Consider the following 27,135-nt stretch of genomic DNA (forward strand, 5'->3'; position numbering starts at 1 on the left):
ACGTGCCATAGAATGTTGATGGGAGAATTACATGGAGGTTGAATGGGCACGAGGGAGCATGGAACATGCTCCTCTGTACACACTTAGCCTTGTCTCCCAGTACTATTATAAATGGCCATGTTTCTTCCCATCGTTCCTGGCCAGCATTTCCTCCCAGGTATTTCATCTTGCTTCTGCTTTCTTTTTACACAGAGGCAGCAGACACCACTCCATATTGCTGCAGAACACGGGAGACAAGACATAGCTGAGATGATTCTCATAGCAGGAGTTAACTTGAAGTTAATTGATAAGGTAAACATCCTTAGGGATGGGGTAGATGCGTGGGGATTGGGAGGAAAGCCATGTTTTGTTTGATCTCAGCCCATGAGTAAAAGTGACAGTGTTCTTAACATACTAACATTTTCACGGCGTAAACAGTTAAAATAATGCTTTTTGGGGAGGGAGCAGAGGGTGTTGAATTTCTCAAGGGGATGTGAATGAGTCTTAGAAAAGTACAGGGTAGTTCACGCTTTGCTATGCAAAGTTCTCAGACCCGACTCCTGCTCCTGCCACATATCTTCACTTACACTAACTGAACAATGTTCTTCTGTAACAATCATAAATAACAAGGTATTGGGATTATAGTGCAAAGAAACATTTTAATGGGTAAAAAAAATAAAAGATCCAGTGTGTGTAGATCTGAAATACCCAGCATTCAGTGCTCTGCTTGCTGGGGAGAAAAAAGAAACCCCAGAACTCCAATTAACTAAAAGAATTTTAAGACAACCTGGCAAATTCTGTTCTTTGTTCTGAGAGTGTAGCTGGACATATTTGCATGTGTAGGAAGAAAACTCAAGAGCATTCAGCCACAGGTTAATATCAGAGCTACAATTTGCTATAAAGTTAAACAACAGCAGGTTTTATAAACAAAAACCAAATCCAATGACTTAGCCTTAGGTACAGAACGGAAATAACTGTTTGTTGTTGCCACCATCTGGCAGCTCTTGGAACTAGAGCAGTGGTGCTCAACCTTTCCAGACTACTGTACCCCTTTCAGGAGTCTGATTTGTCTTGGGAACCTCCAAACTTAAAAACTACTTGCTTACAAAACCAGACATAAAAATACAAAAGTGTCACAGCAAACCATGACTGAAACATTGCTGGTGTTCTCATTTTTACCATATAATTATAAAATAAATCAATTGGAATATAAATATTGTACTTACATTTCAGTGTATCGTACATAGAGCCGTGTAAACAAGTCATTGTCTGTATGAAATGTTAGTTTGTACTGACTTCGCTAGTGCTTTTTAAGTAGCCTGTTGTAAAACTAGGTAAATATCTAGATGAGTTGATGTACCGCCTGGAAGACCTCTGCGTACCCCCAGGGATACACGTCTCCCTGGTTGAGACCCACTGAACTGGAGGAAGACACTGCACAGAGAAAACGTGCTTGCTATATTGAGGACATTTTATCCTCGGTACAAAGTGAGAACTCTTCATTACCAAAAAGCCAGCCTCAACACAGAATTCCTCTCCTGGTATGCTGCATTTATTTCTGATAACTGATAGATAGATAGGAATGGGACTGGAATACATATCTATCTATCTATGCACACACAGAGTTCATGCAACATACTGTTCATACATTAATAGTCAAACTGACCTGTGTCGTTTTCTAGGAGATGGTTTCTGTTCATACACGAATTGCAGAACTTTGTGGGATTACACAGATCAGTTCCGATTCATACACCTCAATGAATCTGTTGAACAAAGGGCCATAGTTTGTCTCAGACTTAACACATAGTACTGGATTGTGCCCTCGGAGACACGGGTGCAAGCGTTCGTTACTCCGTGAATGTCTGTAAAGTGCTTTGAAGCCCCCTATTCTCTCAGTGGTGAGATCGGAGACATTTCGGGACAAGTTGTGGTTGCTCCTGCCTGCGGGGGAGAGGGCACGCAGAGAGGGCATGGTTGCTGTCGGAGAGAGGCATAGGGAACCTGGATCTGGGCGGGGCACAAGGCAATTAGCAAAGCTACCACTGGGCTCCCAGAGCGGAAGAGAAGGTGAGCGCTGAGTGGCATTCAGGACTCTAGAGTGACCAGCTGGGTTTGGAGAGTGGCTAGAGCCTGCCCCCTGCACTTAGCGCTCAGTGGTGCAGCAAGTGCCATTTTGAGACTCCCTCTCGCACCCCGTGGAGGCACTAGGCTTGCAAGGCTCCCAAATCTACCTTGCCTATATAAATGTTGCTGATCCCCTAAGTTTGGCTTCTGTAAACCCTGCTCCTGTAACAACAGGTAAAAAATAATTTTGCTTTATCCTCTTAAAGAGCTGGGAATAAAGTAATGGCAGATCACATTTGTCTAGCACCAATAGTAAGTGGGGTGTTTCAGCTCTCACGTATGATGGAAGCTCCATAATCACTGCAGATTGATGAAATGGAAGGATGGTCCAGCGGTTAACGTGCTGGCCTAGGACATGCGTTCAAGTCCCAGCTCCACCCCAGACTTCTTGTGTAACCTCTGAGACATCACTTGTGTCTCTCTGGGCCTCAGTTTCCTATCTGTAAACTGGGGATAATAGCATAATCCCAACATTCAAGACTGGGAGGTGCTCAAAGACTATGGTGACGGCGGGGTCTGATTAGTCTCTTAAAGAGACAAATGGCAAATATATATTTTAGGCACAACATTTTTTTTTTTTTTTAAAATCCCCTCAATTTCAGCAAGGAAAAACATCCCTGGATGTAGCTGCCCGGGGCAACCATATCAACTTGGCGGACATGATTATCAAAGCGGATCGATTTTACAAATGGGAGAAGGTAGGCATCATACACTGAGCCGAGTATCCTGAAAAGCATCCTTTCTACGGAGACAATTCTCTGTGCTCACCGGTACGAGGGGAAGAGAAATGCAGAAGATCCCATGGCAAACAGCTCTCTGTTTTCACTGCCCCCTTAGAAAAACAAACAACAAAGCAGCCCACAACTGTACCAAAGACTTTGCTTATTAATATAGGAGTCCCTGCTGTTAAATATCCCAGGCTGCACTGGGAGGAAGGGAAGCCGGATTTTCACAGATATTTAGTTACCAAAAGATCCAGACTGGTGCCTAGTGGGAGTTTATAAAGCACCTAAGCAGGTTACGCATCTAGCCCCCATTGAAAGTCAAAGGGAGTTAGACACTGTCACAACTCCCAGCCAAGCGCCCCCTCTTTGCCACTCACCAGACTGCTGTGAGGGGATCCCGCCAGTGAATCCCCCGATGTTTTAAGCCTCTGGAGTCTGAATAGATCCCATGCACTGTTCCTATCTTGGGCCCCTAGACATGCTCTTGGTATCATCTACCTAGCAGCTCCTCCTAAGAGCTCAGACCTCACAGTCCAACTGCTTAGTCCCTGGAACCAATGCTGACCCCCCAAGATACTCTCATAGCTTAACACCTTCTTCCAAAACTCCTGCTGCGTGAGTATTCTGGCTATAGTTTACTGCTCGCAGGGGCACGTGCTAGGTGTAGCAGATAACGTACAGACACTCTGCACAGGATCCTAACACATTATTGCTCTTTCTTTAATAGCACGAGACACACAAAGTTCTAAAATAAATAAATAAATAAATCCTACCAGGAATGCCCTGGAGTCTCCAGGAATTAAAGATGAATCTTCAATTAAAGATTGTCATGTGATGAAACCTCCAAAACTACGTCCATCCAAAATTAGCAAACCTAGCATCTTCTTACCTCAGTTCCCCCACCACTCCAAAGTCTTCTGGGGGATGGGGCGTCTGGGGTCATCCAGCGTCTTCCTGTTGCAGTGCATGGCTTGGGTTCAGAAACAGAGCCTTCTCCCCCACCTCACTTCTTCTCTCTTTGCCAGTCCATCCCCTTCCTTCTTCCTGCCTAAAACTTCCTGTCCGTCTCCCCTCCACCCCCCATGAGTTATAACTGCCTGCTTTGTCAGCCCCGTCTCCAAGCTGGAGAATTTCAGCTCTCTCCACTCCCCGACTTCCTTCAGATCCGAGGAAGAAGTATCGTTCTCCCGAATCAAACAAACCCATTGGCCCAAGGTGCTTCACTCTGAGTAGACCATAGCTGAGTTCTAATGGCCCAACATTGTCCCTTTCTGGGAGGTAGGCTTGTCAGCATGGTAGATACACACCGACAGAGGGGCATTCCTGATACCGCAGCTTTCACAGCAACACGATATTATCAGCCAGAGTTCTTAAATTGTAAATAGGTTTCCCAGATCACCCTCCCAAGCAGCACCTAACCTGTTTAGGCCTTCTTGTAAATCCCAGCAGGAGTTCTTGGAGGATGGTCTTGTAGTGAAGGCCTAGAGCCAGGCTATCGGATTCTATTCCAGGCCCTTAGACAGGCTACCTGTGTGGCCTTGGGCAGATACTTGCCTCCATCACAGGCAGTTGTGAGCTTTCATTCATGTTGCTGAAGCACGTTATTCAAGAGCGTCAGACAGAAGGCGCTGTGGAAATGCAAATTGTTACCTACATGGGCTTCTGTAGCCAGGATGCCATTAACAAGATTTATTAACCCACAGAATTGGGCCAGGATGAAATAGGACAGTTAGTAAAACAGAAACGTGCTGTGTCAGAATGAACTTAAGCTGCCCCAGGGGCAAGGCTGTCGGATATTACAGACCAGCCATTACAAACAAAAGCATGGTGAGTCTATTGCTGGAAGAGCACATGGGCGTTTTAGTCCAGGAAATGTTACTAAGGATGATGCTACTGCTAACAACCCAGTGTTAGTTTCCTGTTGTCATCAGAACATCAGCCTGTGGAACATTATAGCCTATAATCAGGTAATGCGAACAGAGGGCATAGTTCAGCACAGCACTGCTAGCAGGAAAGTTAAATTGCTTTTTGGAAGTGAAGGGATTCATTGATCAGGATTGTGATATTGTGGGGGTGGGAGTGTTCTCTGACCCTAAAAGAAATGTGAAGCCTCACACTGAAACTCCTATTTTAACATCGTAGGACAGTCTCAACAGTGACTCTGACTCCTGGGTGGCAAAGCACTTAACCTTTAAACAAGATCACAGGCTGGAAACGCAGCACATTCGCTCAGTGATGTGGAGATTAGCTACTAAATACCTCAAACCCAACGAATGGAAGAAGCTTGCACATTACTGGAAATTCACAGATGCACATATCAGATCCATTGAGCAGCAGTGGGCAGGTATAAATCAGATGGCCTCTCATCTACACCAAGCATTTCCATCCCTTTAATCTATATATCGCTAGTAGATAATTCTCCATCAGTGGCACTGGGCCACATGCTAAGGAAGCCACCTGGTTCAGGTGGAGCAGCCACAAGATTGCGTTTGAAATGCTTTATAAAATAAATACGAAAATGTGTACTCACCTGAAAATGGCTAGTAGGAAAGTCCACAGCTCCTAAACAAGGGGCCTGCTTCCTCTCCCTGGCTGCTAGAGAGACAGCCCAAGCATAGGAGTCCTTGTCCCTAAAGGGAAACTTGATTGCTGTAACTGACAAAGCAAGAGAGGTCTGAACACCTTTCTACAGAGTGAGGGCATTTTCAGGCAAGCGGATAAACATTCCTTACTGTTCTGCACAGGGAGACCACAGATTTTCAACAGAGAGATTTTATTAGTGGTGCCCTGGTCTTAAGGGGAGCCAGCTTCCACCAAAGACCCTGGCCCCACTGGGCCGGTTTGTCCTTGGCTTGCCCCTCTGGTAATTAGGAGTAGACCTAGAGAAAAGCATTTGGAGGGCCACCAAAGAGAAACCTGCACTGCGACCCCAGCAACATATGCCTGCCCTCCCAGGGAACAGGCAGTGTTCATTTTCCCTTTTGGCTCAGCGCACAGAGAACTATGGGGGCAGTTAGAAGGGTACGTCAGGACAGACTGCATTCTGAGCTTGGAAATATCTCTGTGTTTGCAAATCACAGCTCTGAGTGGAAGCATGGAAGAGCCTAAAAAGAGTCATACATTTGAACAAAACATACTCTGCCAAATTCAGTCATTTACTTGCAGATGGCTTTCAGAAAACTTCCAGTTCAAGGGCCTGGGTTGCCATAAATAATTATGTGAAGTCCCAACCCCCCCCCCCCACCTTTTTTTTTTTTTTTTTTGCAGCCTATTCCATTAAATCTTTGACATTACTTTGGATGTGGTACCAAGGCTTTTAAGGGGCCAGATTTCTTGTTGAAGCCAACCTATTTTGACCCAATCCTTTCAGCTAACCACAATTTCATTCACTTTCCCCTGAGGTCCGTGCCTTGTTTCCTACTCCTGTTTTGCCAGGGAGCAGCAGTTGTGGATTAAGAGTGTAAGCAAAGACAGAGGTGCTCTGAAATTCACACTATGAAGGTTACAAGAATGTCACTGCTGAGATATTTTCAGACAAGATGTAAGCATGACCCATTAAAAGAGACATAAATTTGTCCCATCAGTAAGAGACTGTAACCCTTAGTGTGCCCAGATAGATTAGGCCAATAGATCGGAGTAGAGACCATTCTCTTTCCTGCAACTTTGTTCTCTTAGAAAGCTTCTAAATACCTGTGCAGCTTTTGAGCTCTGTCCTTCCAGGAGAGCAGGGAATGCGGCCAGGGCAGCAGTTAAGATGTGTCCCCTCCTGCAGAGCCAGACATAGAACAGTGCAGAAAGGGGGAGACAGGGCTCTGGTTTCAGGGACCTGAGAAAGTTATTCAGCAAAATAGCAGAACATGAAGTACTTACACCTACAAAACGCAGACTGAATCAAAGCTACTGTAGCACCAACCCATTCTGTCCCGGCCGACAGCAGAACCAGTGTGCTACCTGGTGTGAGTGCAGGCAGCTGAGAGTCCAAATGGTTTAAGAAGTTGGAGTTGCTGTTTAAAGAGCAGGTTTGTTTAATTTCCATCTCAGATCGCTTCAATTAAAAAAAAAAAAAGTAGCGTGGCTGGGCAGCAAATAGGGCCAAATTTACCCTCACATCCATTCACTCAATTCCCACCACCGCTGAAGGGACTTCCACGGGTATCACGCCAGAACTGGACGCAGTCTACGGCCACCATGCAGAGTGAAATACGGTTTCATCCATGTATCATTCTTACCAGGTACTAAAAGCTACAGGGAGCATGGCCACAGAATGTTGCTTATTTGGCTTCATGGTGTGATCATGGCAGGAGAAAATCCAATCAAAGGACTATACGAAGGCCTGGTGGGGATTTGTAGAAGAGACTTAGCAGGTAACAATCCATCACTTTCCTTTTCCTTTGAGTAATACAAACTTAGCACCATTTGAATTAACCTTTTAATACGTCTATATTTAATTTCTATAGCTGTTGTGTAATGTAAGTACAGCCAGTCCTTTTTCTAAATAGAGTCTTAAGCTATTAACATCCTCAAAGTCCTCAGGAAGTTGTCTTTTCCCCCCCTTGTTTTATGAAGTATGCACATTTATACATACTGCTGGGCTGTTTCTCCTGCCGCTTTGTATCTCCCATTTGCCAGAAGCATTTACTAGAGCAAAAATACCCACACCCAGACACGTAGAACTTCCTTTAAGTAACTAGGATTAAAAACCAGACTGAGTAGACACCCCTCAGGAGTAAAATTAAAAAAAAAAAAAAAAAAAAAAAATCAGCACTGATGTTAAGCTGCCACTCAGCACAAAGGTACTAGTGATATTTCTCATTCCGCTTCCCCTAATGGGTGAGAGGAAAAACACCTGTGATGTTTGTTTTACAGAAAGCATTAGGAAAAAGGCAAATGCAGAATCCACTTCTCCAAGGAAGTGTACAGCAATGTAACAACTGAAGGGGAAATGACTGTACGATGCTGCCTCAGCTGGTTTCCCCCTAGAACCACAGCGATTGAACCGGAATCACTGAACTATTCACTAAAAAGTGGCCATAAAACTTTTAAGGGCTTCTTGTCATGACAAGTGGCATTTCTGCTGCTTCCACTTGAGTTCAGGTAAACGACGAGACATCAGCACGTGCTAATAATTTTAAAACATCTTTATACAAGTGTGGGGTTTATTTGCTGTTGCATAGATGCTGGTGACTATAATACAAGCTAGGGGAAGTCTGATTTGTGATACTGTGACTACGTTTCAATCAGGACTCTGATATTTTCTTACTGTAATTTGTTTACATCTCATTTTTTGTATGTATAATTTTTTTAATTTTTTTTTTAAATAAGTTACAAAGGGGAGAACCTTTCTATTTAACATGTAGTAAGTTGTGTTCTTTACCAAATCTCTTCAGTTTTTGTCTGTGTCACTTGTGGTTTATTGTTGGAGGAATGCTCAATTGTTTAGCTGCTGGTGTCGATACATTTGTTGTGGGGTGGGGTGGATGTTATCTGGACTGTATATAAAAAAGGGATCAGGTTTTGGATCCCAAAGCCTCAACAGTTTCTCATTAGCTGGCATTTGAAAGGCTACAAATTCCATAGTGCTGTGCAACTGAATGTTTGTTATTTAGAATCTGCCCTTTCCAAGGTTAAAGTCATAATATAGATTTGAGCCATCTTCACACAAATACACAATTTAGGGAAACCAAAATACAGTTTTGTTAGAGAGTCAATACTTTTCCAATTCGTTTTACCTTATATAGATGAACCACTTACTTTTTGTGCTCTAAAAGTGCACAACTCAAAAGCGAGAGGGATTTGAAGAGTCAGTTCCCCTCCTTGGCACATAAACATCTGCATATTCCCTAAAGGGAAAAATGTCAGCATATATGCTAACATGTTATCGCCACACAGGTAGCCTTGCCTTGAGTGCCAGTACATGGTTTACTCGATTTTGGTACAGAAGAGATAATCACCTGTTATTTATACCAACCCTCACAAAGAGCACACTTTTCTTAAGAAACACTCAGCAATTTCTCATGTGAAGTTTTGTATTTTTTACAGTGTTTAAGGGGGAAATAAAATCTGTTCTCCAATAAACGAGAATATTTTTCCTGTAAGGTGATGGGTGATTTCTTTCTCAGTTCAATCTGTGTTTTATAAAATACTTTTTAAAATTCACATCCACATGCTGAAAACACTCTTATCCAACACAAGTAAATCGGAATTCACTATGATTCAAGTGGTTTTACTGTTCAAGAAACACCCTTAAAGCAAATCTAAGCAGAATTTAACATCCTTCAACAGACCTTTTCTGATGGTAGCTCTGCACTTTGATGCTATTTACATCCACATGCAGCTCTGAAAGATCATGTGAAGCTACAGTAATTCTATTTAGTCAATTAGAAAAAAGCCACTTGTTGAAATTGAAGTTTTATTGAAAACCATTGTTACAGCTAGCAAGAAAGTTAAAAAATGGTAATGCTTTATATTTCAGGTAGAAATAAAGTAACTAACTTGCAACACAACTTATGAAGCAAATAAGTGATGGCAACATCGGCACTTCAGCATTTTTTTAATCCAAATATTCAACAAAATTATAAATGCGCTTTTAAGTACACAACCTGCATGTGCAATATATACAGCTAAATAAAAATATAAAAAAGAAATGGGCTTCCGTTTTAAGAATGTGGTGGTGAAGACTTTGGTAGCAAAATGTATCTCAATTCTTTAAAACTGGAGTCTTCTCAAAGGTGCTTCCTTATATTCAAAGACAAGCTTAAACCAAAGTATCCTGTTACACTGCTGTAGATTACCGTTCTCGGTTGCATTACACTGAATAATATCAACCCTATTGGAGTTACACAGTGATAACCGGCTACCATAAGAAAAGGCAGATTGGAAACAGCGGATTATATACAGGAAGACAACCAGATTGGTTCACTGCTTTAACTGATCGTGAGAAAGCTACTGCTGCTCTTGTTCACTGCTGCTCTGAAGCTTGATTTTCTGGACTTCCAGTTCTTCTGCACTAACCATAGAAGGATCAATGGCTGCATATCGCGTACCGTGGAACTGCAGTAAGTGTATCTGTTGGACAGGAAAAGGCACTCTGAAGCAGTCATACAGAGTTATGGGTAAGTACAAGGTAAAAGGAAAGCAGCACTGCCTCCCCAGCCAGCGAAATCCAGGAACCGGTCCCCATTATAGTTCAGTCAAAGCACAGCATTCGTTCGTACACCAAAATTTGCTCCACCTACACGGAACACAAGAGCGCAGGTGGACTGCAGAGACATCAGGCACGTGAAAGCCAACCTCAAACCCAGGACCAATCAGTGTGGCTGCTGTGTAGCCCCGACCCCTGCTCACCAGTTGGGTTCAGTGCCTGCAGCTCCCAAAGGTTAGGGAACAGCAGCAGATGAGGGTATGAGAAAGATGGGACTCTGCTAGGAAAGGTTTGAATTTCAGAGGCTTACTTGGATGTAGACGTTGACTTCAGCACTTCTGCAGAGATAAGGGAAATTGCCTCCTGTTTTAAGGTGAGCTCTTCTGGCACTGGGGTACAGTTTGTACATTTCTTCTTTTGCTTCAGTTGAAAGTGCACTCTGATCAAACACCTTGAACACAATTAGAGTAACTCTGAAGCCAATCAAGTTTTTTGTAGCTACTTACCATAGCATACTAGAAGCGTGCTGCCCTTAGAATAATTCTAACAATCACCTCACTGCTTTCTAGCTTTTGTGGTGTGATATTTGCCTGACAGTGAAATCCATCTCCAAGAATAAAGCCCCCTGTCTTACTGTATAAAATAAATTACACATATCCTCTGATGCTTATTTGACATGTGTGAGGCTTTGCCCTCCAGTAATAAACCTAGGAGTGATTTCCTATATTGTTCACATCTGCCTCAGTTATTAGTTTGACCTCAACATGACACTGAAATTGATAGGGATGGAGAACAGTTGTATCTTTAAGAGCAACTGAAATTTTATAGGCATGTCATAATCCAGAAAATTGAAGTCATGCTGCCCTAGTTTATAGCACCCTGAGCTCAGATGGTACTGTGCATGATACCCCAATGACATTTTACATTTAATTCATAGGGTTGCATAATGAGTAGAAAGTAACATCTAACATGAAATTAGATCTTCCCTGTTTTGTTATACATAGGTGATGAAGTATTAAAATTGCTCATGGAATAGCTAAATCCTACCCAATCCAGCCAGGTGAAGCAATAGGCTAAAATAAAGAAGAAGAAAAAAAAACAAAAAAACTTACGTCCATAATAGTTACAGGAATGTCTCGAATTTTATGAGGTTCCACATAGGAGTTCTGGCAATTGAGGGTAAGTCTCGAAGCTAACTCACTCTGGCTCAGGCTTTCCAGCTTTCAATAAATGGAAATAAAGACTATGAATTCAGTTTCACTTGGGGAGGTTTATGGTAACACAGCAGAAGAAATGGGCAGAACCCAAATTTTGCTAAGGAGCGGGAGCTAGGTGTCCAATTGCCCCAAATTTGAGTGGCACTGCAACCCCAGGCACAACGTCGCCACAACACTCCCTCAGATTTGGTCCATCGTGATGGGGGGGCAAGGAGGAGGGTGACCAGGCCAAATACGAACGAATGACTTTGCACCCTGGTGCATGGGCTCACAATGCCACTCAATTGTTCTGGCCGCCCCTCCATCATCTGGTCTGGGGGGGCCACCTCCCCCCACCCAATCATTGCACGCCTGCAAAGAAATATGGTGGCTATTGGTCATTTTTAAAAAGAGCCCTGACCACTACTTCCTTAAGAAGGGCTTAAATTACAGTTTTACATCCCTACAGTATCCCCTTCCATGCATGAGAGGCAGACTTCAAAGCATCCTCAACTACATAATGACAGAGGCATCCTGTAGGGTCTCCAGTGTCCCAGGTGCTGCTTCTCTAGAGGATGCTAGGGAGTCAATACACTACCACGTACATTAGCCTTTTTCTCTTGAATGGAGCTTGAACTTAACCACAGCTAGCTAGGCAAGTAACACTGTTTGCACGGCATCTTGAAAATATCAAGTGTCCCTTAAGGAACGGAGACAAACAAGAGGCAGATCCTTAGCTGGTGTAAACGGTCATAGCTCCATTGAAGTCAATAGAGCTATGCAAAGTAACACCAGCTCAGGGTCTGCCACTTATTGTTTATCCTTTATATTAGATAAGTAAAGATGGCAGCAGTGTACCTATGGCATATATGTTATGCTATCTCTAGAAGCAAGGTTAAACATGCCCAACATTACCAGAATTAGACATCCAGGACTCACCCTATCAACCATGAAATCGATTCCATCTGCCATTACAGGATCTACAGGACCAGAAGCAAAGTTTCCAAGAACAATTTTCTTCAGCATAAATGCAGGCATTAGCCAAAAGCTGAAATATAAACAAGAGATCACACCAAACTCTTCAAGTTTAAAGACCTCCAAAAATAATAAAATTGTGTTTTCTGGTATGCATCTCTCCTCTGCCCCCTCCCTGCTCTGCAAAAACACTTGTTTCATTTCAAATCAAGTGGTTTGTGCAGGACTTCACTAGGGCAATCATTACGTAACCTTTTAAGATAACAGATGGAGCACTGCGTGTATAGGAATATAATACACTGGAAGTTATTGACTTTATCCTGCGAGAGTGTATTTTAAATGTATTCTATGCCACAGTGGTTTCATTCGAGCTTCTCTGTATGTAGAGTTTAATATATCCAGGTAAGCAAAACAAAGATCTAGTCTTGACCCAGTCTTTCCCATGTCTGATTGTATCAGTCATCAAAGTTTGAGACAAAAAACAAAGAAACTTCTCTCCAATGTTAAAATTCCAGGTTTCAAAATCCTGATTGTGAAAGTGTGCACCTTCCTTGTAACATGGCTTTTTAAAGTATTTTGCCACCTGTTTTTCCATTGCTTGCTCAGATTACCAGCAAGTAATCGGTTTTTGAAACTGCATTTGTCTAAAACTGACATTTTACTATAAAATGTCAATGTCAGTCTTTGACTTATCAATATTTCTCACCTGTTTGCAGTCCATGTCTGGTTAAAGATGGAAGTGTCACTGAAAGAATTACACAGGATCAGAGACTGAACTCTGGGGGATTTGTGTGTGTACTCAGCAAATTTTTGAGCCAAAAAGCCTCCCAAAGAAGCTCCAAAAAGGTGAACCTAATTTAAATCCAAACATAAGTACATGTCGTGTCACAACTTAAATCAATCCTGAATATCCATGTATAACATATTACAAAAAGCATAATAAATAACATTACACTGCTATTCCTTTCCTTGTATCCTGACAAACTGAAAGCTTATTAGAAATAACTGAAGTTCACAATTTTATTTGCAACCCCAAAAACCTAAAATTCCTCTCAGATATTGTAATTAAAAAAAAAAGATACTTTAAAGACTGAAAATAAAGGTACAGGCAACATATTTGTCTCAAAAATTCAAATCAGGACGTTAGTATATTTATCATGCCAAAATCAATATGGTATGAACACTTATTTTAACCACTCTTCAATAGCTATTCCAGATTGACGATGCTGTGATAGGTCATTTACTACCATTACTTACTACGGGCATTGTTTATCTGTATTATCACAGCACCCATTGTGCCATGGACTGTCCAAACAGAATAAAAAGACTGTCTCTGCCCCAAAAGACTTAAGTCATTAATTAATAGGATTAACTTTGAGGTTTTAACTAAAAAACGGAAATTAATAAAAAAACCACATGCAATTTAAAAAAAAAAAAAAAAATACAAGTCCTGACAGTAGTGACTAATGAATCAAAGCAGGACAACTTTTGGATCGTGTTTGCTTCGATTTTGAATTTCTGGTTTTTAATTAGCTTGCATCATAGCATAGACGTTTTCTGTATGTTAGTTCTTAATAAACTCTAGGCTTTTTTACCTAACATTTTTATAGCAACCCCACGTTATTTGCCAATCTCAGGGCACTAACTTTATCCAGTTGTAGGTGGTCTAGTAGTTTCCTGAATCCGTCGCAGAACTCAAGGTGGTCCCAATACACTGGATACTGCAACTAGAGTAATAAAGTAAAATTAAACTATAGTCAGTAATCAAATGAAGCTGTTCTTTGAGCAGCTGCTCTTTCATATCTCCAGAAGCACCTTTCGGCTTTCTGCTTAAAAAAATATTTAAAGCCCTGCATATTAAAGCCTGGCCATATAGATGTAGATAAGACGTTCTACATGATTACTGGATGATGTACAACAGAATGAGAATTTTGCATACTAGACTGATGTTGTTTCTGGGGTTTCCATACCATACAAAATCAGCAGAACTAAAATCATTAGCTAGTAAAGGTGTAGAGAGTCACTTAAAGCTACACTACTGTTTGCATAAATAAGGCTTCTACTAAAAAATTCAGATCCTCCCTGTGGAATTCACAGCAGCAGAGAGGCATCAAGATAAAGTGAGCTCTAGCTCACGAAAGCTTATGCTCAAATAAATTGGTTAGTCTCTAAGGTGCCACAAGTCCTCCTTTTCTTCTTACTACAACTAAGTCCTTCTAAAAAAATCTTGTGACTTAATATTTTCAGACATGCTAGCTAGGCCAGCGAGTAATCAAGTTGTATGCCTTTTCAGTAAACTCATCCTCTTAAGATAAAGGATGGCAACCCCTCATCTACTGTACAACTGACTTGTGAACAGGAGACAGAGCTGAAAGGTTTCCTTCTGAAACAGACACTGGTCACTGCTGGAGGGAAACCAGATTGACCAATGTCTGATCCAGTAGAAAGACTTATAAATTCTACCCATATTAAAAAAAACCCATCAGCTTTGCTCCATTTTGAAAGATGGAAGGTGAAAGGTGCAAACTATGATGGAAGCAGACATAGAAAGGGGAACAGGACCAGAAGCGGTCAAGGAAAAACACAGGCAGTAAAGGCCTGAGGGGCAAAGACCCATAACTACAAGAGGACAGTTAACCTAAAGGCTCCAGTATGACTGAAATTACCCACTCAGTTAAATTTTTAAACACCAGGTAACACTTCTTAAAATGATGTAGATAAGCGGTGTACTCTGGCTGTATTTTGACCAAAGTTACATCACGTTATGTTGGCCTTTCAGAGAAGCCAACTACCATGGTTATTTTCCTGACCAATATCAAGCTGAATCAGAGAGGAGCTAACAGAGATCCAACTGGAGACAAAGCAAGGCAGTGGGAAATGGTTGCACTGGAAAGACTGTCACCTGCAAACTTAGAATTCCTCTTGTACAAAAACTCCAAGAGAAAGCAATGAGTAGGGTTCTACCAAATTCACGGCCATGAAAACCATCACAGACTGTGAAATCTGGTCTCCCCTCATGAAATCTGGTCTTTTGTGTGCGCTTCTACCCTATACTATACAGATTTCACAGGAGAGACCAGCGTCCTGACCCAAAAGGAGATCATGGGGGGGTTGTAAGGTTATTTTAGGTGGATTGCAGTATTGCCACCCTTACTTCTGTGCTTCTGCTGGCAGGGCGCTGCCTTCAGAGCTGGGTGGCTGGAGAGCGGTGGCTGTTGGCTGGGCGCCCAGCTCTGAAGGCAGCGCCCTGCCTGCAGAAGCATAGAAGTAAGGGTGGCAATACCATGCCAGGCCATCCTTACTTCTGCGCTGCTGCTGCCGGCGGCTCTGCCTTCAGAACTGGGCTCCCGGTCAGCAGCTGCCGCTCTCCAGCTGCCCAACTCTGAAGGCAGCACTGCTGTCAGCAGCAGCACAAAAGTAAGGGTAGCTGTACCGCAACACCCCCCCCCCCCCCCCCCGCACACACACTAACCTTGCAACCCTTCCCCGCACCCCCACGCTCCCCCCCCCCCGACTCCTTTTTGGCTCAGGGCCCCTACAATTACAACATCATCTTGAAATTTCAGATTTAAATAGCTGAAATCATGAAATTTAGGATTATAAAAATCCTATCACCATGAAATTGACCAAAATGAACTGTGAATTTGGTAAGACCCTATGAATGAGGTCTGAACGAGGAATGAACATCAGCAAACGCCAACTCCTGATGTTCATGAAGTAAAGAAAAACACAGATCACAGAATTAATTCACTAGGTATAAATCTAATATACATTTTTGTATGTTTCACCTACTCACTTTTGTGAACACAGGTTTGGTTTAGGCCTAGTTTTGCTACCCCAGAATATACCTTAGTATAGCCTTCCCTGGAGTTCTCTGCTTTGATTCCTCCAAAAATTATGAGCTAATTGGACTTAGAAGCTGACCTTTCCCAGATGCATCTAAAACTTTGGTTTTATTTACTGTAACGTAAGAGCAAACAAACACTGAATTTTGATGTAGCATTGAGAATACTCACAGCAATAACTCTGTAACCCCATCCGGTCAGTGCCAAAATCTGCTGGAAAAACACATCTGCAGTTCCACTTACAGGTGGAAGAAATATGAGTGGGCACCTGATGATCTTAGGTCCTGCATCATATAGTGACCACACTTTACTGTCATCATCATCTACTATGATCTGGAAGAAGAAAATTTAGTGAAATTTGTATAAGCTTGATACCAGATATTTCCCTTTCAGTTTCTAGTAACGTTTTTCACAAACCTGTGCTACAAGGTTTTTCTTTCAAACAAGTTCACCCTTTGCTCCCCTTCAGAATAAAACTTTTCACCCCTTGCCTGTTTAATAAATGTGATGTTTACACTGTCCGCGTACACACATCTGGTTGTGAAACAGAAAAGAAGCTGGTCAGAATATCTGATATAAGCTAGATTACTTTATCTCTGAACAGTATGGTTTTAGTTAATAGAACAGTCACTGTCTTATCGAAGTTTGTGATGTTCTGAACAACTGAAGTCCAGTGCAAGTGCCAGAAGTAAATTGTCAGGTTGCAGAAATTGTTTTAGGTAGGAATCTTTTCCTTACCAATATACAAGTTACATAACCCCAGCTGAGCTAATGTTTGGTTTGAGTTTACCAACTTCCTGAATCAGGCCCTCTGGTCCCCTGTATCAGATACCAATTTTCATACCTAAAATTACTGCATAGGAATAAATCATGGGAACATCCCAACAGTCTGTTTACAAACAGGACAGACTCTCAGAAGATAGTATACCATAAGTAGCAGCACAGGCTTGGCCAGGAAGAAAACTCCTTCTGTGGTGTGACTAGCCCCCTGCCTGCTAAAGGCCTGATCATCTATACCACCAAGAACATCCTCCGACGGTGAAACAACATCAAAGTTCTGGGTTGGAAGGACAGCACCCTGCAACCGACTCATTTTTTCTAGGCCCTGATATATGGAGGTAGATGGGGGTGGGCCAATAACTTGCAGCTCTGGTGACTATTCAACACTACTGTCTTAAATAGACCCAGAAAACTGTGATCACTAATTTGAAACAATGGAGGTCTGATTGTAAAACAGGGACACTGTACAGAGGATACCCAAAGTAGTACAAGCTAGAAGGGACAGAAGGAGCTGATTTACTGTCAAGGAGGAATTCACTAGAATGTTCAAGGGAGAGAAGTTGGAGAGGCAGAGCAGCACAAGACCAACTGAAGCAGTGGCTAGCTTAGACCCCGGCCACTACTGCTGCCCTTACAGGCCAAAAACCTTCAGACCCTTGTGTTCTGCCTGTCTTATGCTAGGAATTCAAGACCCAAGAATGAAAATCCTGCACAAATGCCATCTTTAAAGAATAAGAGTTTGAGAAGTCTCAATCTCCCATTTTCAGGGTTTGTTTTTCAGACATATTGCTGTGTATATTTAAAATGTTTTTTTTAAAGGTACAAAACTCACCAGTAGTACAGGCCTATAGGCCAAATAAACTCGGTGACCATAAAACCCCCAGATAAAGCCTATCCAGTACAACAGATGCATGACCTCTCTGTTTATGTAGCTGTGATCCATTTTAAATTTACAACTTATTCAATAGTTGTAAAAAGCACCAAAAAGCACCAAAAGCTTTTTCTCATTGTCAGAGCAGTACAACCCCTCTCTTGATACGCCGGGAATGCCAGATCACAAATCCTAAAATCTGCTAGGCTGACGACAAATCTGTGGTTTACAAGGAAGTCTGTACTTGAGGTTCAGGGAGCATGTGATTATCACATCAGTAGTTTTTGTAAAGTTTCCAAGCAATTTAGAAAGGACTTAGTGCCAGGATTTCTCAGAGCCCTGGAACTGCTAAGGAACTCACATTTCTACTTTTACATTAAGCAAAAGAAAGTTCTCCTCTGCTACGTAAGATTATTAATTGAATCTGCTCATCATGGCCCTTTGTGTTTGTGTAACAAGAGCATATCTTCATGATTTTAAAATGAAACATACCTTACACTGAGTACTTCACTTGAGGATATTAACAAGTGTTAAAGAAATGATTAAGACTCAATACATGTGATGGGGAACTGAGGTCCAGAGAGATTAAATTACTTTCCCCAAAGCCAGACAATTAGCGGCACCCAGAGTGTGGCAAGCACTTGTTCCACTTGAGAGAGTCACATAATATGTAGATTTACTGTGATATGTTTGCATCTGCAATAAATGTTGCACAGTTGAGTCACACTGATTAACAGCTGATTCAGACAGGTTACTGACCTTCTTCTGTTCTGTTATACCACACTTGATTGATCACTGAATTTACATTTTGGGTGAAATCTAGCTCCAGTGAAATAAATGGCAAAACTCCCACTGACGTCAGAGCCAGAATTTCACCCTATGACTGTCTCAGAGCAGGATAATATTTTAGATAGTAAGACGTACTGTTTTACAGATAGCCGATGTGACATTTTAAAGAGACGGAACACTCCACTCGTACAGCACTTCCTACCTGAGGCTCTCAAAGCACTTTATGAAGTCGAGTTCATTTATCCTCTGCGTTCTCCCCACCCCCAGCCCCATTTTACACTCAGGAAACTGTGCTATATGCAGTTTAAATGACTTGCTCAAAGTTTTGCAAGGGCTTCCTGAATGACACAAACAGCACAAGGGCTCCTGCCTCCAAGCCCTGTCCTCTACCCACAAAACCAACTTTCCTCCCCACCACACACATCTGCAAGTCACAACTTGTACCTATAAAGCACTTTTCTTTGTAACACTGCAGCCTAACTATGGGAATGACTTCTCACATTTCGGAAATGCAGTCGCCAGTGGGGTGGAAGGCAGAAGCCATTCTGCACCAGAAGTACTAGTAGCTTTAAGGAGAGGAAGTGAAGAGCCATTTCTCCAGTTGGAACTGCAGGGTGAATTTTATGTAAGCAGCACAGTTATCTGCAGTGGACTTTAGCCAGTACGCCACAGTAAGTACTCAGCCCTGATCCCGTTGCACTCTTTGGTCGTTACTGATCACAGGTAGTAAGGAGTATGGCTATAAACAGATAGCATCACTCAAACGAGGATCAGAGGCAGAGTGAAAGACAGTCTTTAAAAACTGATTTAATTTTCAGCATCCCGCTAAGCCTCTTTCTAGAAGGAACTGGCTTCCATGTATTTATGATCTCAGCAGGAAGGGGGAGAAGTAGCAGTGACAACACGTGACGGGTGCAGGAAAAGCAATGAGAAATAGCCTAATATCTCTAAGCCTCTCATCCCCACTACTCCACAAAGAACAAACTGTGGGAGCTCACTACGTTGATCTGGTGGCAGCACAAAACAGCAGCTAGGACTGGAGAGAAGAACTAACTATGCTGTTTTCTTGCCAGCCCTGTTTACCCTCTCTGCGTCAGAGAACCTTGCCTCCTCCTCTTTGCTGACCATATTGCTAACAACCACAGCCAAAGAGGGAAAGGTCTTATTCCTAGAAACAACCCCCACAATGAAGTATAATTAAAATTGAGCTTTTCCCCGTCAGAGACCATGACTGGCTTGTTTAGGTCTCACCCACTACCCGTATTCATCACGGTGGTATCCTTGACTCTGCCTACTTCAAAATAAAAAGCGACAATCAGTAAACAAAGTTATGCACATACTTTGAGGCTCAGATAAAACCCTCCTCACTGATTACCCTGCAATTTATACATATTTTTATTTAATAAATCAATCAGCAGCAAGTGGAGAGTTATACTTGCTCAAGAGTTTACACGCAATGCAGTTCCTGTAGAAAGTGGCACAGTATTCCATACTCACTGAATCTTATGGGTGTTATTTCCATCTCATTAAATCCCCAGCATGATGATATGCAGGCTAAATTATGACCTCAGTACACCTATGCTCTCTCTCGGCCTACAGGTTAAGTGCAATTACATCTGTGCATACCCATTTTGGGCATAATCTGGAGGCAATGGGACTACAAAGAGGTAATTTGGCCTGCAGCACCATTATTACTCATAATAATGTGTGAGATGGAAAGAATCCATAGCTTGACTGTCAGAACCCAGGATGAATTTGTGAAGCTGACAGCAAAAGTATTTTACTAATTGCAAACGGAATGAATTTGACACGGAAATCAGTGAGATACAATGAGCAGAGAATCCCACATGCCTTTTATTTTAAAAAAAAAAAGTCACTTCTTGGGGAGAACTGCACATGAAGATTTGGGACCAAGCATAAGCTGTATTTAAGAACAAAGATACCCACAGTAACTGTGGTTCAAATATGTCGTCTCCACATAGTGACCTGGGTGAAATGCAGCCCCTAGCATACTGGGCTGCAAGACACACTGCAAAGCAGTGCTCTTTGGGAATCACATAAACACCCTTTTGCAGCACTTAATGTCCAGAGCAGGGGTAATAAGAGGTCTGCACATCCCAAACACTTGCTCTGGGCAAGCTGGGAAGATGGCTGGATAGCGAGAACATGCAGAAGCTCTCAAATCCTCCCCCACCCAATTATCGCAAATAATGATTTTGCTCTCCAATATAGCCCATGCATCTTTCTACTGGTGGGAATCGAGAAAGCAGCTCAACCCTAGGAAGGTGAGCTGAAACCCAAAACAAGCAACAAATCTAGATGATGAGTCAAGACAGTAGTGCTGTGTAAGCATATGAATTGCTGGGCATAGAGGGAAAGCCAGCCGCAGCCCCAGCAATGATTACATAGCAACCCTTTCAGCTCCACAACAGCGCACTCGTGGCCCCCAACAGGCACTGCTTTCCAGAAGGCTCCCAAAGCTCAGGTGGCACCATGAATCCCACTAGAGGTAACAGACCACCTCCAACGAAAGCTACATTAATATAAAAGTACTTGCTGAGTACTCAAATACCATGGTGATGGGAGTCATGTAGATACCTAGGTCTGCCACCTCCTGTGACTATTTTCCATTACCCACAAAGGCCCATTGCTTAGGCAATTTCCACCCCTGCACCCCATGACCCTTCAGAAGTAAGATACCACTTCATAAACAGACAACTAAAACCGTACATACCTTCTTAAGAGGAACTGTACTTCTGAACCAGTTATAGTCAGGAGAGACTTTAATCTCTCCCATGATGTTTAGATGAAACTGAGGTTGCGTAAACCTGAAACACAGACATGTGATGTTTCAGATCAAGAATGTAGGTTTACACTACTCCAGTGCATAGAAGCCTCATTGTGTATACAAAGGATACGTTTGTTTTTACCTCTTCGCAGTTGACTGTCCTCCCTTGTCAGTCTTCCAACTTGTGCCGTGTTTACTTATCCTTAGTTTTAGTTATAACAACTTAGGGATAGTCAGAAAATGTAGTCTCTTCATCGAATATTACTAAGCCTCTAACTAGGAATCGACAGTGTCTTGTGCAATAAGAACTTTTCATAACAAAGCATTCCAGTGTAGCAGCTCCTGAAAGGAAGACAGTATTGCAGGGTTTAAGATGTTTTTCAAAACAGTAAGTTATACTTTAACATTCCTTTTAAGCCCGTTTATCAACTGCTCCAAGGTAGCCTCTATTTGAATTTGTTGGTACTTCGCTCACAGTTCAGACAATGGACTGTATAAGTAGTTATGTTTCATAGATCTACAGTCCATTTAGTCAAGCATTCAGACAACACCTCTCATTTAAGTATAATTAACTTAAAAGCACCTTAAAACATGTTAAAATGCTCTCTTCAGATTACGTGATACCTATTGTAAAGAACAGTCAAAACTTCAGGGCTTGTCCACATAGGGAAACTGACCAGAATAACTATTGCAAAATAGCTTCCTGTGCGGATAGCATTCCAGAATAAAAATCACTTTATTCTGGAATAATTAGTGTACTTCTAAAATGGGAATATTATTCTGGAATAAAAGTGATTTTATTCCAGAACAAAGTATCTACATGGCACTATTCTGGAATAGCTATTCCAGTCAGTTTCCCCATGTAGATAAGTCTTAATAAGATTACCTGCACATTCTGAATATTATAAATTCTATATGGGATCCTACTTATTTGTAGTAATGAAACTTACATGGGACCTACATTTCACTGCCTGATTAAGCACTAGTTGATTAAGAACTTCCATTTGTACAGCAAATGATGCCAGATAATTTTTTAAGTTCATAGTTGTATGCTGACTGCTTATTAACTTTAGTTTGCAAGGGAAATCCTGCTACAGTGATTCTTTTCATGTGCTTACAAGAATATAGTGGATAAGGAATGCATAATAAGTTTCCTTTTATTAATCATCATTACCCAATTATAATTAATGGCCACTTGTTCATTTTTCTTAGTAGAATAAGGCGATTGCTGATTCTGCAACAGATTCTGGTCAGTTTCCCTGAGGGCTAGTCTAGACGGTGTATAAAATCCATTAAAAACTAATTCTTTAGTGCAGGTGCAAAATGAGTTAGTTACAATTCACTTTCATGTCTTCAGAACTCAGATGCCCATTCTCCTGCTGTTTAATGACATGCAAACTCTGAAGGAAGGGCATATTTCCCCTCACCCATCAAGAAAAATGCACACCTCTTACCTACAGTTTTTAGTACTATAGAAAGTCTCATTTTCACTATACAACAAATGTTTCCAGATTCAGAGTTTTCCCATCCAACTGTGTTGGCTGTCATTTCAATTTTGGCTAAATTACTGTTTACAGCACATATTTTACCACTTGTGCTACTCTGGATACACAAAAAAGTTATAAAGGAGGCCAAATGCCTCTTCCACCCAACAGACTGCAAAGTGCAACAGGCTCAGACATTACTGGAATGGGAAGGGCAGCTGTGCATTAGAAAAAGAAGAGTAGTTCATTCTACTAATTTGCACCTGCCAAAAGTATGGCTTACCCTGTTCATATATAAAACACATACGGGATGGGATGATGCAATGAAGTACAGCAAAAATAGTAACTACAAACAAAAAAGTACAATGAACTTTATCCTTTGTACTATATTTATTATTTACATATAGTAGCAGTCAGAAGCCCAAGTCAGGATCAGGGTCCCACTGAGCAAAGCCTTGTATGAACACATGTAAGGAAACGCTAAACAGGAAGCATTTGTTTAGTCTGTTAAAAGGAATGGCATGCTAAAGAATAATTTTGTTCACTACAAAAGGATTAGAAATCAATTCTAGCTATAATCAGTTCTCATCGTTCCTCTTCTTCTATCTGTTGTTTTAGTACCATTATTAGGTGATGGTGATAGGTGCCAGTTACAACTTTGGACACAGGGTTCCTCTATCCATATCTTAGGTACAGGCAGCATCTGTTCAAACTTTTCCCTCTTATTCTCACTGTCCTGTCAATGTACCTCAACAATGACCTGAAGAGGCCCCCTCGCTGGACTGATAAAGCATATCAATCTCCATGCTCATTCAAACCTTGGGATCACTACTGAGACTGCTAATAAAGATCCCAATCAATGCGTTTTGTGCAGTGGACAGCTATATACTAGCAATTGGATTGAGATCCTCAAACTCACGTCATGTAAGCAAGCCGTCCATCAATTGATAACTAAAGCCAACCACCACCGCAAAATATTTCCCCTTAAATTTGCTCGGTTTTTAAAGTTTGCTCTGACCATGCCTGTACCCTTTTGTGTTTGTCTCTCAAGAGTGCTTGTGCAAATGAATTTCAATGGTATGAAATTCGCTTTCGGTGAACACTCAAAGCAACATATGCAAGTGTGCACAGAAACAGAATAGTAAGTTCACACCCATAAGTATTTGTGCCATTAATGCTTGCACGCTCTTTGAAGTCATGAAACAGAAACAATGCCAGGAAAGGTAGCTGGGAAATCAATGAACCAATACAACTCATATATAGTGAATAACAACAACTCTCAGACTAGCTAATGACCAAGCCAGTGTAGTTAGTGTATTTGAATTTTAAAAAAATGAATATTTTTAAACAAATACATGTAAGAAAATGTTGCGTGTTGATGTACATCCCATAAGCAGGAATGATTAAATGCAGATTAAATGTGTCTGATACATTTTTTGAGACTCATTCACACCACCTCTCTAGTAACTTTCAATCACTAATGGTCTGAAGTGCTTTTGAGCCTGTCACAGGAGAGGGAAAGCGGCATATATTCTGTTAATTGTTTGGACGTCTATTCCCCCAAGCTGCATCTGATCTGCCAGCAACAGACCAATAGGAACCACTACTCAGCCCACCCATCAAAATGTTTGCTCTCCTGACGTTTCTTGCTGCATCAGCCATGCTATTCCTGCTCCCATGGACGCAAAATCTGAATCAGTAAATCTGTGTCTGAAACAAACTCTGCTCATATTGGTACAGGCAGCATAGTCACAACAGCTGCAGGCGCTTTAACTTACTAAATAAATTAAAAGTGCCACCGCAAAGAGTAAAAACAGCACCTTTGGGGATATGAGATTACAGGCCCCAACCCTCTCCGCATTCCTGCCCCCCATTCACTCCCCTCCCGCAGCACAGGGGCCAAGAGCCCTCTTCCCCCTCTGCTCCCCCATGAAGAAAAGGAGGACTTGTGACCCTTAGAGACTTAAATTTATTTGAGCATAAGCTTTCGTGAGCTACACCTCACTTCATCCCCCTCCCCCAGCACAGGGGGGCCCCGGAGCCCTCCCCCCCATTCACTCCCACTCCCCCAGCACAGGGGGGCCCCAGAGCCCTCCCCCCATTCACTCCCCCTCTCCCAGCACAGGGGGGCCCCAGAGCCCTCCTCCCACGCTGCCCCCCATTCGCTCCCCTCCCCTCTCCCAGCACGGGGACCAAGAGCCCCCCGGCTGTGGCAGAAGAGAACGGGGGGGGCTCTGTGAGGGGGGTCCTGCGCGGGCGAACCCCCCCCGCTCCTTACCGGCTCCTCCCGCGCGGCGCTGCAGCGGGGGGTGGGGTGTCTGTCGCCGAGCCTCGCTCCCGCGTCCTCCCAGTGAGGAGCGGACCAAGAGCCCGCTTCCGGGTGCTCGGCCTGCGTCCGGTGGGGGCGGAGGGAGCGTACACGCGGACTACGTCATCACACAGGTGCGCGTTCCCCGCGGACGGCGTCCATCGCTACCGAGGCGGAACAGTGGCGACACGTGACCTCGGGGGCAAGGCTCACGTGACCTCGACTAAGTAGGGGGGTCATATGACTGGTTCGGCGGGTCACGTGACCCTTGGCAGGCAACCCTGCGGGCTGAGGGGCACGCCCCCACCCAGACGCTCAAAGAAGTGGTGACTCCCTTGCTTCCCACGTGGGCCTCTCTCACCCCAAAGTGCCCCCTGGGCCCGAGTCCAGTCACACTGGGTAGCGTCCTGACTCTGGACCAGTACTGCCAACCCCAGGAGTTCAAAACCCACCAATCAGGACCTCCCTGCAACTTATGAGATTGGCTTAAAGATCCCCAGGTTTCATAAAAAGAGAACAACTCCGGTGTTTTTTTTTCTTTGCCTTTCTGGTGTTGGAGTCGTTTAGGGTGCGCTTAGGACGAGTTTTAAAGCTTTTCTCTACGTCTACAAGGGCTAGACACTTGTTTAATGAAAGTTGAGATTTTTACCTAATAAACAAAAAGAAAAGGAGTACTTGTGACACCTTAGAGACTCCTTTTCTTTTTGCGAATACAGACTAACACGGCTGCTACTCTGTTACCTAATAAACATGACTCCAAGAGCTGGGGCTTTAAGTAACCATGAAAATCACTGCAAGACTCCTGATAAAATATGAGAGTTGGTAGTAGGGATCTAATCTGAACCCAGCCCCATTCCAGTGTCTATGGATAGCAGTTTCTTTATAATGACTTTTTTTAAACTAGTGAAAGCCAGTAGAACAGATAACCTTGCAGATATTTGTGTACTCATATGAGGAACTGGAGAGGGGAGCTCCAGCACTTTTATTTCTATCAGTGAGTTCAGCTCTACTGCATGGTCAATAAGAGTTAGGATGATCACCTTTGTTGGATGGAAATCAGGGAAAATGAAATGAAAATCCGGGAAAATGAAAAATAAGGGACAACACTTTATTTAAGAGATGTTTTAGGGAAACACCATTTCCCTTAGCATATGTATTTTTCTCTCAAGTGTACATTTCTACTGCCCTCAAGTATTCGATGCAATTATCATAAGCATCAATTAAATGTTCAAAATAGTACTTACCAGTTTTAATACATTTCAGTACACAGGTGGTCACCCCAAGGGTCAAATCAATGAAATAAGGGACCCTCCCTTCAAGTAAGGAACATGTGGTAACCCTAATAAAAATGCTCCGCTTAGAGCTATGTGAAGTTATGCTGCACAAAATTTAAGATTAAAGGCTGATTTTTGCTCTCAAATGATGATCTTGCAGCTCCTGTGGTTTTCAATGAGAGCTGTACCTGTACATCTGACACCAGGATTTAGCACAGCCGAAGGCAGGGTTTTGCTGTTGTTTTTACAAAGATTCTGATGAATGTTCTGTTTTTACTCTTTTCAAAACTGGCCATTTGGGATTTGATTATAATGGGCAGAACATGATGCTTCAATTCATTTTGGCAGGTACCATTCTGTATGTATCTGATTCTGAAAAGGCCCTCGTCACATTATAAGATGTCGGTTGATTACAACAGCTGCATAATTCAAATGATGCATCATTGGGGTGAGGGGGGCAAAATATTTCCTTTGGATACAAGATACATTAATACTCTGAAAGTGGGCAGTGAATTTGTATTCTCTACCAGGAAAGCCAAGGACCTAGGGGTAAAAATCCTTTGCTATGTGTTAGAAAGTGAGCTGAAGGCGGTTGAAATGTATTTTAACAGCAAAAAAAAAAAGAAGATAGCAACTTTTCCCTGACCCAATGCTGCAACAACAGGAAGTCCTGATGAAAAAGAGAGAGCCCACGTTTTGGAGGGAAGTAATTAAAGGTGACCTAAGGGACCAAGGGGGGAAAGTAGGTTTGTGCCCCTTTTCTGCTTTATGCACATCTCCCATTGAACTCTGCCATGCCTCAAAGGGCAACATCTGGAATTTGTGAAGTAGAAAAGCAAATTACCAGTAAAGACTT

The 27,135-nt window shown here is 42.4% G+C and overlaps 2 protein-coding genes across 7 annotated transcripts in view; one reads left to right on the forward strand and one right to left on the reverse strand.

Annotated features, from left to right (window-relative positions):
- ANKDD1A (ankyrin repeat and death domain containing 1A) overlaps positions 1 to 8,923 on the forward strand; it is a 31,598-nt gene extending 22,675 nt beyond the window's left edge. For 4 of the 6 annotated variants that reach the window (XM_037910379.2, XM_027824728.2, XM_037910380.2 and 1 more), the window contains 5 exons: positions 193 to 291; positions 2,706 to 2,801; positions 4,971 to 5,172; positions 7,061 to 7,192; positions 7,695 to 8,923. In XM_037910379.2, coding sequence (XP_037766307.1) covers positions 193 to 291; positions 2,706 to 2,801; positions 4,971 to 5,172; positions 7,061 to 7,192; positions 7,695 to 7,756 — 591 coding nt within the window. In that variant the 3' untranslated portion in view covers positions 7,757 to 8,923. The other 2 variants (XR_006284187.1, XM_043523601.1) reach the window with 2 other exon arrangements.
- A 297-nt stretch (positions 8,924 to 9,220) lies between these two features.
- Positions 9,221 to 25,215, reverse strand: SPG21 (SPG21 abhydrolase domain containing, maspardin). Its single transcript, XM_007053506.4, has 10 exons — positions 24,976 to 25,215; positions 21,356 to 21,555; positions 21,160 to 21,253; positions 16,157 to 16,318; positions 13,787 to 13,867; positions 12,847 to 12,992; positions 12,105 to 12,213; positions 11,082 to 11,189; positions 10,280 to 10,420; positions 9,221 to 9,893 (listed from the first exon to the last, which is right to left on the reverse strand). The coding sequence occupies exons 3-10, from the start codon at positions 21,220 to 21,222 to the stop codon at positions 9,771 to 9,773; spliced, it is 933 nt and encodes a 310-aa protein (XP_007053568.1). The 5' UTR covers positions 21,223 to 21,253; positions 21,356 to 21,555; positions 24,976 to 25,215; the 3' UTR covers positions 9,221 to 9,770.
- Positions 25,216 to 27,135: the final 1,920 nt, after the last annotated feature.

The sequence above is a fragment of the Chelonia mydas genome, chromosome 10 (genome assembly GCF_015237465.2).
Source record: "Chelonia mydas isolate rCheMyd1 chromosome 10, rCheMyd1.pri.v2, whole genome shotgun sequence".
Taxonomy (NCBI): Eukaryota; Metazoa; Chordata; order Testudines; family Cheloniidae; genus Chelonia; species Chelonia mydas.

Bases quoted from the DNA above. Each gene is read 5' to 3' on its own strand.
- SPG21 (XM_007053506.4), bottom strand. From the start codon at position 21,222: ATGGGAGAGATTAAAGTCTCTCCTGACTATAACTGGTTCAGAAGTACA. The intron at 16,319-21,159 runs GTATGTACGGTT...TTCTTCTTCCAG, and splicing joins GTACAGTTCCTCTTAAGAAG to ATCATAGTAGATGATGATGA. The intron at 9,894-10,279 runs GTAAGCCTCTGA...CCTGTCCAACAG, and splicing joins AAGTCAACGTCTACATCCAA to ATACACTTACTGCAGTTCCA.